The sequence below is a fragment of the Rhizopus delemar genome, genomic scaffold, assembly GCF_000149305.1.
Source record: "Rhizopus delemar RA 99-880 supercont3.19 genomic scaffold, whole genome shotgun sequence".
In the NCBI taxonomy this organism is placed as follows: domain Eukaryota; kingdom Fungi; phylum Mucoromycota; class Mucoromycetes; order Mucorales; family Rhizopodaceae; genus Rhizopus; species Rhizopus delemar.
Window position 1 is genome coordinate 271,743 of NW_027137845.1, and position 18,443 is coordinate 290,185.

The following is an 18,443-nucleotide window of genomic DNA, read 5'->3' on the forward strand; positions in this document are numbered from 1 at the left end:
ACGTTTATTATTAGACATTTTTTTATAGATAGAATTTAAACAAAGAAAATAACTTTTGTTATGTCATATATTTATTCTCATCAAAATTATTTTGAGTCTACAACTCGTATATTATCCTTCCAGCAATTTTGACCAAGTCTTAAGCAAGTTTTGATTTGTTCTTACACAATTACCAAATCTATACCAACCGACAGTGGCCTCTGTGGAAACATGTTGTACAAATATGTCTATAATGTAGCTACAATACGTATTAAGTGATTTCGATTTAAGGGTATTTTCTATTTAAGGGTGGATATTCCAAAAATTTTGGCCGCCCTTAAATAGAGCGGCTACTGTATACGGAAACAGAAGCAGTTGTGTCTCGGTCCTTTTTAGTAATGCTTTGAAGTGTTTTCAAAGATACTTGAAGTCCTCTATTTGTTGTCTTCATATTCTAAGAAAGGATGAGTTCATTACACATAAATAGAGGGGAGAGGGGGCTCAAAAATCTAATTAGCCGCAACCAATTTTTTACCTGAATATGCTTATTGACATGATGAAGTTCTCTTTTTTCAAACACAAGGCCTACGGAAGATTCGACAATGCTATTTCTTAGGCTTAATGAAAGTAGCATAAATGGCGAGCCATGGCTTTTGTCCGAAATGTCTAATATGAAGTTTCGAGATAATCTTTAAATGTATGTATTAGAATAAAAAGCATTTCTTTTTTTTTTTCTTTTTTTTTTAAGAAAAACTTACGTTTTGTAATACAGAGCTCTGAGATTTGTGGGCTTGATGTGACTAATTGAATTAAACAGGGAATTTGTGCTGTTGAACTAAAGAAGGGGTAGTCAGCAAGCGTAATAAGTATTTAATCTATTGGCATATACCTGCTTTGCCCTTAGAGTTTTCTTCTGCTTGTTCTTAAAAACATGAATAAGAAATTAGGTTGCTGCTTCAACAAATTGCTAAAAAGTTTACCTTTAATGTTTGTCTCTATTCGAAGGTTCCCATTTAGTTATTAATGGCGATAAAGCCAGTGATGACTAATATTGCCTGTTCCAAAATCGCCTTCTCTTGAGCCTCTGCATAAAGCAGCTCTCTGTTTTTGACGTTTTTTATGAGTTTTTTATTCAACTTACTGGTTGACATCTTTATTAAAAAGTGAAAAGAGAAAGGATGAGACAACACGATCTGTTTCCAAAGAAAAAATGATGACATCCAATTAATAAAATCAAGCAAAACGTTGTATAAAAACGCGCGATTTACTAGAACAAATATGTAAATGTCACAACTATTCCACCTATTGTATTATAACTTAACCAGAAAAAGCATAAAAGAAAAGATATCATTAAATAAAATAAGAATCATCTTCAAAAAGAACAAAAAAATCTAATCAAAGCGTGCATCATTTTTGTCCCTTTGTTATGCTTTAAAGATCAAAGCAAGCTACTGTTTATAAAAGACACGAATGTCTTTATTTTCAGCTCCTCCGTTTTCTTTTACGTTACTTAAATTTTATATTTTAAAGCCTTTCCTCAATTAACACAGGAACAACAAAAGGGCATGGTTCATAAAAGATAATTCATATACTTGATACTGATTAGTAGTTGTTTCTGTAAATGAAGTAATTTATTTCCTCAAAAATGTACGCACATGGGGTGCCAATCACTATAAATCTCAAGCCATGATTACTTTTTACACCACTTTCAGCCAAAAATTAGACAAGGATTACTTTTCGATCTACTTTGTCTTTCCTATTGTTTCTTTTTATAAATTCAATATGTATGTTTTCCTCTGTGATTCATATGACAAGAGTTCTTGTTGATGAATTCAAATTGAACTATTACAGAGCAAGATTTGTTATTCATCGCTTTATTAGACGTATCACACTATTGCTTTTCAAAAAGCTCATTTGTGCTTGCCGTTTTCCTACCCAAATTAAAAAGTTCATAGCCTGTATTGCTACAAAAGACTGGACTAGGGCGCTGCTTTGAATAAACTTTTTTCTTGTATAACTTTCTTAATTGCTATTTAATATTCGGATCAAATTTAATGTACTTTGATTCTTTAGAATACTGAACCACAGCTGCTTTTACTTTAAAATAAATTATTGGCTTATTCATATAAAAGCTATGACAAGAGAGAGAGAGAGAGAGAGAGAAAGTAGTGAAGAGAAGACACAAGAACTTAAGAGTGTACTAAAGATTTTTAATATTCTGCTGGTAGCTCATTATTCAAAAGCACACGGTTTACTTCTAATTTTTTTTAAATAACCTTAACAGAGTTTTAATAGCAGCTACCTTGCATTTTATTATTGTGAGATTATAACAGAGGTTACAGAGGGATGATTCGCCCCCATATTCCCCAGAGCTGAACCCGATTGAGCAGTTTTGGGCTCTTGTACAAGGAAAAATGAGGCGTCACAGGTTCAAAAATAGAGAATCTGCCGCAAAGAATTGCCGCCTTAGTGATCTTTATGGCCTTTGTAGACACTTTAAACATTGAATCGTCGGTTTCTATGATAAAACAACATCATAAGTAACCCCTTTCTTCAATAAACATTCAATTGTACGTAAATGACAATCTGATAAAGAAACCGAAAAATTGAATTTTTCTAAAAGACGAAGTAAATTTTTCGAAAGCGACAACCATTTTATAACAAACAGCCAATTGTTTTTCAGCTAGCGCTATCTTTGTTTTTGATAACCGACATTTATTTTTCTGAAATCGCCATTTATTTTTTCGAAAGGGACAAAATTTACCAGCCGCACTGTAACTTAACAAACAATCAATAATATAATCGGTTATAATATCATAATAGGTAAAAATATACTTGTTTAAGGTTAAATTATTACTTTTAAAGCAAAGCTCGCTTCTTTTTACCATGTCAATATAAAAATAGGATAAATAGAGTACAAATTATATAACAGTAACAATCAAAATATTCTAATTTGTTTTATTCTTTAGAGTAGTACATTTATCATTGTACGCATGTAAATAAGCCTTTCCTCTCTTTTTCACTTTTTTAATATCCAGAAATTGCTTAAAATTTGATTGTTTTTCTGGCTTATGCCTTAAACTAATATGTGTAACTCAGCCCTCTTTTCTTTCTTCATTCTTGTTAAAAGGATGTGATTTATAAAACATATTATATTTAGAAGCCTTTTTTTAAGGAGAGTTCTGTATACATGATTGGTTTGCTTCAGCCAAATTTTGATCTATTCCTAAAAGAGATGACATTTCAAGCACAGTGATTTGCTGAATGTGGCTGGGGTGTATTTTTTTTTTTTTTTTTTGATTCTCTTCAAGCTTACTATTTTTTTTAAGTTACACGATAAAAATTGGAGTTATAAAAACTAAGTGCCTGAGGATATTTATATCTTTTTCTTTTGTTTCGTGAATCATGTATTCTGACGGTTCAAAGCCGGAACACGATCAGTTCCCACTTCAAGATACACAATTTTCTCATCAACCTCCAGTTCATCGTTCACCTTTTGATGATCCTTATCCAGAAGATCAACCTCATTATGATCAGCAGCCTTTGTTAACCTCTCCACCTTCTTATCCTCCCCCAAATTTCCCTACAAGCCCCGGAGATGTCCCTTCCCCTTATCCTCCATACAATGCAGGCCCTCCAAGTCCTGGTGTTCCCGTTAATTTTGCTACTCCAACTTCTCCTAATATGCATTATGGTCAAGCACCTAGACGTCAGCCTCGTCGTTATAAGACAAGTAAGTTTTGAATTTTTTTCTATTTTAGTATAAAAATACTAAAATTAAAAATAGCCAGACAAGTTAAATTGACAAAGGGTAATTTGGTTTTGGATTGTCCTGTGCCAACCGCTTATTTAAATGATGTTCCTATTAAGGATGGAAAAGAGTTTACTCATATGCGATATACAGCTGCCACTTGTGATCCAAAAGAATTTGTAGCTGATGGTTATACGCTTCGTCAACCAATGTTGGAAAGAAAAACTGAGTTATTTATTGTATTGACCATGTACAACGTAAAGTATTGGTACTAAAAAAAATGCGTATGTGAAATAATCTGACTCGTCTTATAGGAAGATGAAGTGTTATTCACTCGTACTATGCATGGTGTCATGAAAAACATTGCTCATCTTTGTACTAGAGATCGTTCAAGAACTTGGGGACCTAATGGCTGGGAAAAAGTCGTAGTTTGTATTGTTTCTGATGGTCGTAATAAAATCAATCAACGTACGTTGAATGTTTTAGCTCTTTTGGGTGTTTATCAAGAAGGTGTGGCCAAGAACGTCGTGCATGGTAAACCAGTGACAGCTCACATTTATGAGTACACAACACAGATTTCTGTGGATCCCAACATGGAGGTGAAGAAGGCAGGGTCAAAGGGCGTGGTCCCTTGTCAATTATTGTTCTGTCTTAAAGAAAAAAATCAAAAGAAGATTAACTCTCATCGTTGGTTCTTTCAAGCATTTGGTCCTATTATTGATCCTCATGTGTGTGTGCTGATTGATGTGGGTACAAGACCTGGTGGAACATCTATTTATCATCTTTGGAAGGCATTCGATATCAATTCCAATATCGCTGGTGCCTGTGGTGAAATTCGTGCTATGGCTGGTACAGGCGGCGTAGCGCTTTTGAATCCGTTAGTTGCAGCCCAAAATTTTGAATACAAAATGTCCAATATTTTGGATAAGCCCCTTGAATCCGTTTTTGGCTATATCTCTGTCTTGCCTGGTGCTTTCTCTGCTTATCGTTTCAGGGCGCTTCAGAACGACGTCAACGGTCACGGTCCACTCGAAAAATACTTTTTGGGTGAAACACAACATGGTGGTGATGCGGATATTTTTACTGCAAATATGTATTTGGCTGAAGATCGCATTTTATGTTATGAATTGGTTGCCAAGAAAGAAGCTAACTGGGTATTACACTACGTGTCAAGTTCATATGGTGAAACAGATGTGCCTGATAAAGTAGATGAATTTATTTCTCAAAGAAGACGTTGGTTAAACGGTTCTTTCTTTGCTGGTGTTTATGCCTTGTACCATTGGCGTAAGGTATGGGAATCTGATCACTCTTACATTCGAAAAATGCTGTTTATGATAGAAGATTTATACAATACATACAACTTAATATTTTCATGGTTTGCCTTGGGTAACTTCTACCTTACCTTCTTTATTCTCACAAAGGCTCTTGGTAATGGTGTAAGCGGAAATGATACTCTTTCAAGCAGACCTTTTAGCGCAAGTACAGGAGAATTATTACATACCATCTTAAATTACATTTACATCATCTTAATCGTGATTCAATACATTATTGCTATGGGTAATCGTCCTCAAGGTTCAAAGATTGCTTATACTGCTTCCATGGTCTTCTTTGCTATCTTGATGGTTTACATGATGTTTGCTGCTATCTGGATTACTGTTGTGGGTGTTAGAAATGTGGTAGAAGAATCAAATGGTCAATTTATTAGCATGCTAGAGCAATCTGCATTTAGAAACATCATCATCTCACTCTGCGCAACATATGTCATGTACTTTGTATCTAGTTTCATGTTCCTTGATCCATGGCATATGTTTTCTAGCTTCATTCAGTATATTCTCTTATCTCCCAGTTATACAAACGTACTCAATATTTATGCTTTCTGTAATACACACGATGTCTCTTGGGGTACAAAAGGTGATAATTCGGTAGCTACTGATTTGGGTGTTGTCAAAGCCAAGAAGGATGGATCAGGAGATTTAGCTGTTGAAGTGGAAGTGCCAGTAGAAGAAAAGGATATTAATGCTGCATACATTGATGCACAAGTAGAATTAACAAAGAAAATCGAACCAGAGAAATCACATCGTGATGCTAAAACAAAACAAGAGGATTATTACCGTTCTTTCCGTACTCGTCTTGTCTTGGCTTGGATTGTATCCAATTTGGCACTTGTCGTAGCTATTGCAAACACGTCTGTGATCGAAATTGATAATAAGGCTTCCATTTACCTTGGATTTATCCTTTGGTCTGTGGCAGGTTTGTCTGTTATTCGATTTACTGGATCAACCCTTTATCTTATTTTCAAAATCTTTACTGGTTAATCTAAACGCGGCCTCCTGTATTTTATACACTTTTGTATATTTATTTTAAACGTAAAAAATAATAAAAAAAAAAAAAAGATTGTACACATTCTATTAAACGTCTCTGGTATCACTCTTTTGAGAATTAGCTTTTTCTCCTTTCCCAAAAAAGTTATTATCAACAATATATCGAAAACATTGTAAAATGACACTCTTTTCTTGCATTATTTCTTTTTCCAAAAGCTAACGTTATTTATATTAGTTACTCCTTCTACTTATATTTAGCTTGAATCAAACCTTGTATAACAAATTAGGTCGTTTTCTTATCGTTGAAACAACTTTTGGCCCTGGCGGCTTCTCATGCAAAAAGTTGCACTCACTTCCTTTTGTACATTTTCCCTTCATAAAATACATACATCTTCTTTTAGGTCGGTCTTCTGGTAATAAGATTTTACCCATGGAAGAAGGATCCTTGGAGCTCACAGCATCTCTTTCAGGGTCCATTACATCATCATCATCATCCTTGTTCTCAACCGAATTGTTCTCTATTCGCTGCCGTTTATCTTGATTGTGTTGTATATTTCCTTTGCGCTTTAATGGTAATTCACCTCTGGCCATTTGCTCTGCCTCTTCACGTGTCTATTAATAACTCAATTTGAGAATCATACTCACTGCTAGCAAAATAAAAGTTACCCTTCTTTCAATATTGGCTGGTGTTGGCCAGTTCTTCTTTCTTTCAGCAATCCACGCTGCAAGCTTTTCTGGTGTATCGAGCTTAGGTGCATTAGGTGGTGCAATACCATCGGGTCTTGATCTAGTATACATATATAAGTCAAAGCAAGCATTTTATGAAAATCAATAAGCTTACGGTTTCTTGCTTTTTGGTTTTCCGTGATATTGTTCCTCATGCTCTTCTAAATATGACTTTAAACACATAAAATCGCAGTGTGGACATTTGATGTGTAGGCTTTCATGTTGAGTTATTGCTTGAACAGTCTTCAAGACTCGATTACAGCAAAATTTGCTCCTATTATCATGTCAGTACATACTCTGCTCTTGTGCAAGTATCTCACTTACATAGGTCGAGTATCTGCAGCTGGATTTAATGGTTTATTGGGTTTTACAGGTGGTGGTCTTTGATAATGTTGTGGATAATATTGTGCATAATAATTATTCCACTGTGCCAAACTATTTTGATCATACGTTTCTTGTAGAGGTGGTGCGTGTCCAGCATAAGATGCTGCTTGATCTATGTGGTATGTGGATGGCTGTCCAGTGTGTGGATCTATCGCAGGTTGATAGTATTGTTGTTGGTGGTTTGGTTGCTGGTAATAATAGTCATAATTAGGGTATTGTGAAGCATAAGAATTGTCATAGTTTGAATACGCCTGGTAAGTTTGGTAGTTCTGTTGTGGAGGATAATTATAGTTATTATTCATTGTACTGATAAAAGAAAAAAAAATTTTGGACTGCTGTTTCTTTTTTATGCTTGCCAATGCGCAGTTGCAAAAAAAGTTAAAATCAGTACTCTTTTTTAAAGAATAATGTTATCTGGCAGACAGTTTTGTCACAATTTGCTCCTTACCTTGAGTTCCAACAAGAAGACGTTTACGCAATTCTGATGAACTTGCAACAACATGACTATGTCAACAATACTCGTCTTCTCCTACTCTGTTCCTCCGTTCTGATGCATATCTGGCGTGCCCACTGGCGCTCTGTATTTGATCAAGTCCCCTTCCAGGAGCATGTCATCATCGAAAAAATATATACGCATTTCCACCGTATCAGTCCCCACTAAAAGCATACCTCTCATTACGACGTGTGACTTTCTTTATTTGTAAATAAATAAATAACTTATTACAAAAAAAAAAAAAAAAAAAAGAATAATGTTACATTTGTAACATATCGATATCGCTACTAAACAAATTAATCAAGATAAAATAGCATTTAATTATAAAGAGATACATAAGGTTTCATTAATACAAGTATTATTATACGGCAGCGAAGAAAAGTTATTGGAAGGGTTGATTTACTAATAAGTACTGACTGTTTTTCCGTAATCACTGTCTTCGTACTCTTGAACGTGGAAGCTATGAAGTTGTCCCAGAATGAAGAATAAGATGGATCATATACTTCTCTTAATTGTTTTCCAGGCGTCTATATCGATGAAACTATCGACTAGCTTTTATGCTTGTCCTTTCATTTGTTTTTATAAATTTTCGACTGGATTTAGACTGAATGATTGAGTGTGTTACTCCAAACATTCATTAATCCTTCTTTCTTCTATGAGCTGATCATTACACTTAGGTTGCCAGATACCTTTTTTTAACACCAGCTTACGTTCGTTATCGTAAAATTGAAGCAACAAGCCATCATTTGAGCTTCTAGCAAGATCTTCATTTGTTATTTTTATTCAAAACCACCACATCCAATCATTTTTATACTTGCTGTCTCTTCGTAGTCATCATGGATGGTTTTTCGTTTTCAAAATTCGGAACTAAACACTATTTTCTGTATATTTCGTCTATCATTGCACATTCTTTATAAGTAAATGCCATATAGTAGTAGCAGCTTTCTCAATATTCTCAACTATAAACGCAAGCCTTTTATGGTGGCAAAAGTATTTGACAAGCAAATACTTTGCTATGCTAGCACCTTTTTAGGAATGCTAACTTGCATTCATTACTATCAAATCAGTAATGGGCACACATCAATTATTATGCATTTTGAAACGCAGAAAATGATTATTCGATTTATTGGGATTTACAATTCTTATCCGAAGCAACAAATAGGACTGATGCAAATAATAATTTTGCCTTTCAAAAATAAACTGACAACTCAAACATCATGTTGTATCCTTATTGTTGGATTTTGCTTTCAACTTTGCGGATTTTATTTTTTTATTTTGCGGATGAATTTATAAACTTAGAGCGTTGGCTCAAGGACCAAGCATCCATCAAAAAAGGACTGGGAATGACTTATCCAATTTGCGCAGTATTGTTGAGTAGCTTTATTGGCAGTTTCAGTAATTCTAAGTCTGAGATTATCATCAGCACCAAGACAATCTTTTCGAATGTTTCCTTTGATCTTAGACCAAAACAACTCAATTGGGTTCAAAAAAGGTGAGTAAGGAGGAAGGTATGCAGCCTTATAGCCTCTTGAGTCTCATTAACTTTATGAATAGCTGCATTATCCATAACAAGATAACGGTCTTGCATGCCGAATTCATCCAAGGTATTCATAAGACTACTCAAGGAATCTAAGAAGTGCTCGCTTCGTGTACCCACTCGAGCATTCACCTCAGCTTCATCAGCCTTTCCAGTATCCTTCTTACGCTTCTTTGTTCCACTAGTTTTCTTTTGAACAGCCTTTGGCTTACGAAACGTGAGTTCAACAACGCATAACTAATGCTGAGTAATCATCTTGCAATATTGGTACAATTACTCTTTTTTTTTTATTTGCTTCAGGCATCATTTTCATATGAATTATAAGGTATCGATATTCCTAGGTTTAAGTCTTGCCATAATTTCCCGTCAAAAGCCCATCCAAACTCATCTGCTACTAGGTTCACATCATTTGTTTTTTTTAAGAGAGTTATACTTTCTTCACAGGCAACCGATAAGAATCTGGTATTCAATGATTGTACAAACGCATTGACAAGTCGAACAGATTGTCTTGACAAAGTTCCTTTTGGTGGCGTATACCAAGTGTCTCACTGGGGGGGGGAGCTATCTTGGCTTGCTGGTATGTTAACTTCAGGGTTTTTGATGCTTTCTTCTGCATTTTCAAGAATTTCGACAGTATCCAAAATCTCTTGTTGGCTGCATTTTTTATTGAACTATAAATTGAATACAAAAGCTTTTCAACTCGCAAGAGCATTGGATCTATGTTGCCTCGAAAGTCTATATCTTAGGATTAGTAATTAAATGCTTGCTCGGTAAGTTGTCTAAGATAAGATTACAACATTTACTCTTTTTATTGTCAATATCAATCCTTTGCCTTCTTATTCTTCTTCCTCTAATTGCTCTGGCTGTTGTTGTTCTTTTTCTTCATCTTCTTTTGTAGGCTTAGCTGTCTTTAATTTTTTAGATGGCTGTATTGAGGGTGTATCTTCATTCAATGTTTGTTTGCGTTTTTCAATAGCTTGTCTCAGCGCCCTTGCAGTAGGAATCACATATTCCAAAAATTCAAATTAATGGCTTTACATGTTGAAAAAAAAGGGGGGGCACTGAGGTAAAGCTTATCCAAGACAAGATAAATGATGATTAACAAGCATCTAGTTCAATCCAATAGACTTATCACAGCTCAATTGCTTGAATTCCAACGTTATGAGCACGAAAGACTCTCGACAATTGCATCATCCAGAATATGAATTTAAATCATCAATGGAGAGAGAGCTAGAAATAAAAAAAGGGTAATTCAGAGCTCACCTTGAGAAAGAGTTCTTACAGAAAAAAAAAAAAAAAAAACCAGCCCTTCTTACAAGTTTTAATTTTTGACGTTTTGTAAATCACTTTACAAATTGTCATTATTTTACCTATTTGACAACTTTTTACCAATTGATATTTTTTTTTACCACTTTAAAATTTTCAACTTTTGCCAATATTTTTACATCTTGTAAAAACTGAACCTTATATTTTTTGCTTATAAAAAGCTAGGCTTTTTATTCTCTTTTTGGAGAACTTCTCTTCACTTATCTTAACTTCACTTTACTTCTCTTTGTTATACTTTTTATATAAATAACCAATGAATCAAGTATCTTTCTGAATCTTATGGTATAACACTCTTATAACAAAAACAAGACAAGTCACTTGAAGCAAATTATCTTCATTGTAAAACCTTTTAATACTCTTATCAAGTTACCTGATTATAAAACAAGTCTGATCCACTTAACAAGACCTGGTGGTTACTATTATCAACGAAACTATCTTTAAAACGCTTATCAAATCTTCTAATCAATTTATTATCTATCTAAAAGCCTGTTCAAATCCCACGCCATTTAACATAAAATTACACCAAGGCTCTTTTGAAAGTAGTAAAGCCTTTTTTTCAGAAAACCCTGTCTTTCAATGGGATATCAAAAATTACTTTAAATTAACTCATAACCATTTAAACAAGACCAAGAAGTATAGCAATATCATAAATGATTATGTCCACGACCTTGAACGGCTTAGTAATATTGAAGGGCTCCCAAATGAAGTAAAGGTGTACGTTTTACACCTTAAGAATGAAAAAAAGGTAGATACACATACGCGTAAATTTATTGTAGCCTAGTCTAATTAGTTTTCTGTAGCCCACAAAAAATGAAATGAAGGAATGGAGTGCTAAGTCCAGAACACAAGGCAACAGTATCACCATTAATGTTTCCGGTGTCAACAGAGGTATTATTATCGCCTCCAGCAAGGTAGTGTAAAACTAATTCATACGAGTAATATAAATGTTCTTACGTTCAATTATTAGAAAAGCAGCATTATTCAAAATGATGTCGGCCACAAAAGAAAATTAGAAGAGGAAGAAGGAGGAAAAGAGGAGCTTGAAGAAGAAGAGAAGAGGAACTTGAAGAAGAAGAGAAGAGGAACTTGAAGAAGAAAAGGTAAATATATCAGTATGACTTGAGTCATGTAAAGATCGTCAATTGCAATGAATGTGAAACCGATATCATTACATTTGACCTTTCACTTTTATATTAATAGCAAATGAGCAATCTCTAACACTTAAATATTAGAAAAATAGCTTCTGGAATGATTGGGTGATTTTTTTTAAAAAAACAAGAAGGGCTTACGCCCATACAGGTAGGAAATCCAAGATACTTTGCTATACATTTGCTTAATCCAAACTGCTGATAGCCTTGAATCGCATAAAGTGATTAGATTCGGAAAAAAGTTTCCCAGGCCTTCTTTGAACGGACTTATCTATAGAGAGCACATAAAAAACCATCAAGATGCAAGCGCTGGTCCTCTTTTGTCAGAAATCTGTATCAAGTACATTGATACTGTTATAGACAGCGTAAGATTGAGCAAGGCTGCCATTAGAAAATATTGTCTAACAAAATAACTTTATAGAACACTCTTAATGATTTTAAGAAGAATACCCGAAAAGTACCAGACTGTGATGAAGAAGAAGCAACATTTGATTTTCTGGAAGCAGTCTTAAAAGCCATGTAAATATAACCTCATTGACTAGAACTATAACGGCCTAATATCATCTTATTCATAGCCATGTCAGTTACCTTGTCAAACATGATTTGTGTGATGGAAAGGCCACATTTAATAGCTTATTACTATATCCCTTTCTGAATGCCGTCTGCTTTTTTGTTGCTGAGTCTGTTGCTGAAAGCAACGTTGAATTCAAAATTGGTGAAGCTTTCCTTAAGTCGATGAGCAATTAAAGAGCTCCTCTACTATCAATGACAGCTGTCAGTACAAGGCTAACAGTATTTTGAAGATGTACTTGGATAAAGAAACTGAAGTTGCTCTTTTGGAGACATCGTCACATTTTCGCAGTAACGACAAAGCAAAATGCAGTTTTGATCACTACAAGAGCGCTTATGGTTCTCTTACTATGATGAAGAATCTTGCAGATGAATATTACTTTGCAACCGCTGAGACTTTCAGTAAATTGAAAATATTATTCATTCATGCTGCAGGTAAAAGAAAAAAAATTGAATCTTTTGTGTTGGTTTAGATACAGTTCACTTAGCTTATATTGTTTTAGATGACAAGTTGTTTCTTCGGCGTATTCGCTTCGTTCAAGAATGCTCGATGTCCGAGATGTGGGAAGAGAAGGTTCTTGAGATCAACCCATCCCATTCTACTAAGTCTGTTTTTATTCCTAAATGTATATCACTCTATCTATATATGAAGGTATTAATTGTATTTGCTTTTGTTTTATATTACAATCTACTAACAGCAACAATATAAATGATAGGAGGAATTAAGCAAGATGACTAGCTGTGTGCTTCAACTCAAATCAGAACATGAAGAAGCACTAAAAGAATGCAGATTCAGAGCCACAAAGCCAAGCCCTACCTTAAAATCAGTAGTCAGGCTTTCCATCTTAAAGCTGACCGAAGAAGAAGACAAGGCTGGAATGGCTGAGCTTGGCCCTTTCTACTCAAACCCTCCTTCAGAGGCTTAATAAAACAACTTGTACTATAGACATGCCTAAAGCAAGATTTTTCTTATTCTGTTGGTATTTTGAGCAATTAATCTAAATTTTATTTTATAAAGAGAGAATTTTGTTTTGACAATACAAGTCATTAACTAAAACAGTCAGTGTTCATTTCAAGTGCTCTTGCCTGCTGATAAGTATTAGATACTACTTGTATCAAACATAATCTAAATAGCTTTTTTAATACATAGGCTTGTTTCGAATTCAAACTCATCTTTAGCGTGTCATTTTGTTTATAAAGAAATGCTATGTCTAAAGATAAATTTAAATCAGCTGTGCTATAGCATATGAATAGTTGTGTAGCCACTTTATATATATCAGATAGAAACAAAAAGAAGCTACTGATACCTTGAGCTTTGTCACTAAAGCCTATCTTTCTTTTCTTCGCTTAAATGAAGTGATAAGAAAAAAAAAAGAGTGCGAATGACTTCATATCCACTGATTGTTATTTTTTTTTCTATAGCGTATTGCTTCACTTGCTATTCCCTTTTTAAGGACCTTGATCTCACTTCAACTTCAAAATAACCAACTGACAATATTACCAAAAGAACTATGGCGACTTGAACATCTTCATGAACCCAACTTGGATCATAATCAACTGACTGAATTTCCTTCTAATGTTGGCTCCTTGACCCATCTTTTTGAACTCTATTTTCATAACAACCAGGTCCAGCAGATCCCTTCTCAACTACGCCAACTGAAAGGCCTTTCGATTTTAGACTTGACGGACAATCAGCTGCACTGTTTGCCCATGACTGTACGACAGTTGGATCTTCAACGATGTTGGCTAGACAATAATCCGATAGATGCACAGCCTCGATCTAGTTAGTTGTCACTTAAGGCTATCTGTCAATAGACCATTGGTGTCCTTTGTCAGACCGATGAAGGATCACGAGCGATTATCTTGGCATCAGATGTACCTTACAAACAGACAATAATAAATCATTTCACTTGGATCCTATTGCTTTGAATTCTTAACCATATGTGTATTTTACATGCTTTACATAGACAAGAATGATCTTATTTGTATTTAAGTGTGTTTGAACGGACATTCATACAGAGAAGTTTTGATAATTGAACATTTTATTCAATGGGTCTGAATGGGCTATGTCTTTTTGTACACGAGGTTTTATTCTCAATCCACACTCTCTATTGCACATTGTTTTACTATCAAATTATGGGCCAATTAAACTAAAAATCTGATCTTATTGGCTGAATAGAGCATATTTCTAAGACATGCTCAATAATATTCTGTTCCTGATCCGAAGAGACTAAAGTAACTCACATCTTATATCCATATACAATAGAACCACTTTATCCGACCTGAAAGATATAAATACCTTGGTAATTGCTAGCTAGTAAATGATATCTCATTTTTTCATAATAAAGCGTTATACAAATTCTAGCAGAGTTTTCTATCTTTCTTATCACTCTCACAGCAAAAATGACTACTAATGACGTTCCAAACGAGCACATGCACTGTTTCAACATTACCGATGGTATCCCCAAGTACGAACCTATGGATATCGAAAGGGAGGTCAGTGACCTTTTAGGATCAGTAAATCTGGAGTGGCATCATTGTGAAAACATGAAATCATCCAAAAAAAGAACCCGAGCCAAGCTTGAGAAAGCTGTCGGATTTTTCAGGTTATCAAACCTCTCAAAAAGAAGCTAACTTGAAGCAACAAAACGAAACTGTCGAGCTTGAACATGTTAGCGCTAAAACCGAAAATAGGGTAGTTAAGCCAAAAAAGAAGACTCAGACAAAAGTTAGAGGTCCATACAGATCGTATAACCCTGAACAAATGCAAGAACTTTTAGACCTTGTAATTAAGCACGGCCTCTCAGCACGTAAGGCTGAATTTATTGTAGGCATATTTGAAAGAACTGCTCAGCACTATGTTAAACAATACAAAGATAATACAGAAAAGCGTCTTTCAGGCCAAATAAAGCGAACCCAAAGGGTAGGAAAGTTTGAGCCATGTCATATAGAGTTTCTTTGTAGCTTTTTTGCCAAAAGACCTGAGGCGGTGCTTTGGCTCGTTGACTTTTAAGAAGTTGGATACTGTAGTAGCGGCAATACAGCTCAAAATACTTTGGAGTTGAGAAAAGAAAGAGCTGTTTTGGTCTAAGATCAAAGGAAACATTCGAAAAGATTGTCTTGGTGCTGATGATAATCTCAGACTTAGAATTACTGAAACTGCCAATAAAGCTACTCAACAATACTGCGCAAATTGGATAAGTCATTCCCAGTCCTTTTTTGATGGATGCTTGGTCCTTGAGCCAACGCTCTAAGTTTATAAATTCATCCGCAAAATAAAAAAATAAAATCCGCAAAGTTGAAAGCAAAATCTAATACTATGTTTTTTTATTTTTATTTTTATTTTTTTTGTGAAGAGCTTTAGTCAAGTATTTTGTATTATCTTTTTTTTTTTTTTTTTTTTTTTTTTTTTTTTTTTTAACTTCTGTACCCCCCCCCCCACAAAAAACTGTTTCTTTTTTTACATTAATAATGGATCAATTACCTTATGAAGTTATCAAACAAATTTCACTTTTTCTCAATAAATCAGACAGGGTAAAATGCCTCACCATTTGTAAATCTTGGTACAAAACTTTACTCGACCTCATTTATGCAGATGTTATTTTTATAAAATTGGCTTCTTTTCGACAATTCCTATACTTCATGACTCACCATTCTTCCAGATTAAAGCTAGGTGCCAAGGTCAGAACAATTAAATTCAAGATTGACTTCCACACTGAATACAGCAAGAAACAAAAGAAACTCGTATTTACCGAATTTGAATTGCTCGCTAGACACTGTCCTAATGTGACTGAGCTGAAGTTTGACTCTATAATTTTTTGGCAGTTTCTCGCGCTTCTTAATTTTGATTATTACTGGAATAATTTAAAAAAGCTGCCAGACTTTAACGGAGGCTTGATCTCAAGAAACGTACTTGGTAGACTACGAGATAGACTGACGACATATGGAATCAATGCTTCATTAGTTTTGGAAGGTGTCGAAAAAGATGAAATTATGGAAGACTTGAGCAAACAAAAGAAACTACAGTTTATAAAGATCACTCATCTGGGAACCAGCTTCACGATCAAAGACGTCTCAAGAATTATTCGTGAACATAAAGATTTAGAAAGTCTTTTGCTCTGGATAAGAGTGAAGAAAGAGGCTGGACAAGAATATGATGTGAATGAAGGTCTTGAAGAAGATATTGATATTAATAAAGAACAACAGCATTTAAAGGCATTGGGCTGTATAATCGACTGTCGAAGCCATCCATGGATTACGTATATTAGAAACAATTTCACTGCATTAGATACTCTCTCTTTCAAGGTCAATTTACCAACCATTCTACACAATGATACAGGTTCAGTAATTGCAAGGCAAACAACAAGGGCTGTCATATTAGATGATATTCTTGATTTATTTTATTCTTCAGATAGATTAGGCAGTAATAGTGGTAATGGTAACAATAGCAACAGAACGCCATGTCCTTATAAACTGAACCTGAAAAAATTGATGATTGATTTTGACGCGGCTGGACTTGCCTTTTTGGATAACTATTTGACCTCCCTTGTCTGTATGACTGCGCACCTCTACGAAATCCGTCCGACAACAGCATCGATATGTGTTGATTTTGTTGAAGAAGGTCAATACAGCGATGTTGCTATGAGTTCTATCACTGAATTTTTACCAACGCAAAGGATCCATCACGCTTTTTCTATCTATTTTCCATGCGACATCAACACTTTGATTACACAAAAAATGTTTAGATTAAAACATACGACAGAACCTATTGTTTCATTTATTACAGAATTAACAATTAGAGATACTAGAAAGGACGCGAGTAGTGATTTGGTTCGTTACCATTATATTGATATCATCTTGGACCATTTTACTCGTTTAGACACATTGGAATACGAATTGACTGAGCCATTCAGAAATTATAAAGCGGAAACATATCGTAATGAGATTGATTACCAAGAAGCAAATGTAAATACCAAACATTATGCATTGAAACACTTGATTATCAAAGGAGGAATGATGACTATAAGGGCATTTCCTTATATTCTCAATAAATGTCCCAACTTGTCCACAGTCAGCATCAACATGCACAAATATGATGAAGAATCAGCCTTAATATTTAGCTATCTTTGCTTGGAGCGCGGAATCACAGTGAAAGAAGTATAGGCAAGCCTTTTATTCCTCTTGCTTTTTTTTTTCTGATGCTTCCGCTTATTCTTTCCAGTTAGAATGAGCTATTTGTTCATCAATTTTACTATATAATTATTAAAATGATGATGTTGCAAGCATATTTTATATTTTATAGATATGATAACTGAAAAGTACATTGGGAGGTTTTTTATCATAAACCTAGTATAATGCAAATTCAGCAATAACATATTACATATGTATACTTTTTCTATTTAAAAACAAAGATATAAACTAAGATTAGAAAATAGTGTATAAAGCTCAATGACATCAACTTCTTTGTGGTACCCTGCTTCATACAACGATCCTCTTTACAATCGGAGAAACATAAATATTTAGAAACTCTAAAAAGGATTGTGAAACTGGTGGTAGTTGATATAGAAGTTAAACCTTAATTTTTGTATTATTTTGATCTTTCAGTTTATCTTTCATTCTTTTGTGCTCTACCATACTTGCTTCAGATTGATATCCTTTTGTTTTGATTCAAAATTTGAACGTTTGCAATGTTGGGGAGCTTCAATCGTCTGTAGTGTTTCCGGTACACTTCCGTAATCCTCTCCAAAAAAGGAAAAAGCATTCAGAATAAATGAGACTTTCTAAAATGAACATGTACTATCCTCAGAGGTTTATTCAATAAAAAGCATCCTAAAATGGGATGAATCTATGGATATATTAAATAATCAAGAAGAAAAGGGCTAAAGAAGTCCATTTATGAAATTAATTTTTGGTTTCCTTAATCGCCTTTTTATATAGTATGATTTTGACACAATGTACTAAAAATTTATATGCTGTAGTAAGTTAAGAAGGGGGCAAGTCATCTATATTCCAGGGCCTTTTTTTTTTGTTCATTAAAAGGCTGCATATGAATTAACCGTCTCCGCCTTTGCTAAAATCCCTCCAGCAAGACAAGAAAATACATGCACACATCTTTACTGGATAGTTTAATATAATAAACAGCATCTTTATGTTTGATGGCAAGTATAAGGAAAAGAAAAAAAGAAATAGTAATTTTTAGTTATTTGTT

The 18,443-nt window shown here is 34.3% G+C and overlaps 8 protein-coding genes across 8 annotated transcripts; 5 read left to right on the forward strand and 3 right to left on the reverse strand.

Annotated features, from left to right (window-relative positions):
• Window positions 1–3,384: 3,384 nt before the first annotated feature.
• On the forward strand, window positions 3,385–6,045 carry RO3G_16230 (chitin synthase 2; the record flags this gene model as incomplete). The annotated part of the gene is made up of 3 exons (XM_067670814.1): window positions 3,385–3,712; window positions 3,767–3,987; window positions 4,045–6,045. 3 exons carry the CDS (start codon window positions 3,385–3,387, stop codon window positions 6,043–6,045), a joined length of 2,550 nt encoding a protein of 849 aa, XP_067526915.1.
• Window positions 6,046–6,400: 355 nt separating this feature from the next.
• Window positions 6,401–7,663, reverse strand: RO3G_16231 (uncharacterized protein; the record flags this gene model as incomplete). Its single annotated transcript, XM_067670815.1, has 6 exons — window positions 6,401–6,423; window positions 6,480–6,663; window positions 6,718–6,838; window positions 6,893–7,051; window positions 7,102–7,412; window positions 7,610–7,663. 6 exons carry the CDS (start codon window positions 7,661–7,663, stop codon window positions 6,401–6,403), a joined length of 852 nt encoding a protein of 283 aa, XP_067526916.1.
• Window positions 7,664–8,949: 1,286 nt separating this feature from the next.
• RO3G_16232 (uncharacterized protein) lies at window positions 8,950–9,495 on the reverse strand (the record flags this gene model as incomplete). Its single annotated transcript, XM_067670816.1, has 3 exons — window positions 8,950–9,188; window positions 9,308–9,428; window positions 9,469–9,495. The coding sequence occupies 3 exons, from the start codon at window positions 9,493–9,495 to the stop codon at window positions 8,950–8,952; spliced, it is 387 nt and encodes a 128-aa protein (XP_067526917.1).
• Window positions 9,496–10,027: 532 nt separating this feature from the next.
• Window positions 10,028–10,553, reverse strand: RO3G_16233 (uncharacterized protein; the record flags this gene model as incomplete). The annotated part of the gene is made up of 2 exons (XM_067670817.1): window positions 10,028–10,134; window positions 10,508–10,553. The coding sequence occupies 2 exons, from the start codon at window positions 10,551–10,553 to the stop codon at window positions 10,028–10,030; spliced, it is 153 nt and encodes a 50-aa protein (XP_067526918.1).
• A 779-nt stretch (window positions 10,554–11,332) lies between these two features.
• On the forward strand, window positions 11,333–11,437 carry RO3G_16234 (uncharacterized protein; the record flags this gene model as incomplete). The annotated part of the gene is made up of 1 exon (XM_067670818.1): window positions 11,333–11,437. One exon carries the CDS (start codon window positions 11,333–11,335, stop codon window positions 11,435–11,437), a length of 105 nt encoding a protein of 34 aa, XP_067526919.1.
• Window positions 11,438–12,468: 1,031 nt separating this feature from the next.
• On the forward strand, window positions 12,469–13,161 carry RO3G_16235 (uncharacterized protein; the record flags this gene model as incomplete). The annotated part of the gene is made up of 3 exons (XM_067670819.1): window positions 12,469–12,670; window positions 12,739–12,887; window positions 12,952–13,161. The coding sequence occupies 3 exons, from the start codon at window positions 12,469–12,471 to the stop codon at window positions 13,159–13,161; spliced, it is 561 nt and encodes a 186-aa protein (XP_067526920.1).
• Window positions 13,162–14,638: 1,477 nt separating this feature from the next.
• RO3G_16236 (uncharacterized protein) lies at window positions 14,639–15,248 on the forward strand (the record flags this gene model as incomplete). Its single annotated transcript, XM_067670820.1, has 2 exons — window positions 14,639–14,774; window positions 14,842–15,248. The coding sequence occupies 2 exons, from the start codon at window positions 14,639–14,641 to the stop codon at window positions 15,246–15,248; spliced, it is 543 nt and encodes a 180-aa protein (XP_067526921.1).
• A 629-nt stretch (window positions 15,249–15,877) lies between these two features.
• On the forward strand, window positions 15,878–17,398 carry RO3G_16237 (uncharacterized protein; the record flags this gene model as incomplete). Its single annotated transcript, XM_067670821.1, has 1 exon — window positions 15,878–17,398. One exon carries the CDS (start codon window positions 15,878–15,880, stop codon window positions 17,396–17,398), a length of 1,521 nt encoding a protein of 506 aa, XP_067526922.1.
• Window positions 17,399–18,443: the final 1,045 nt, after the last annotated feature.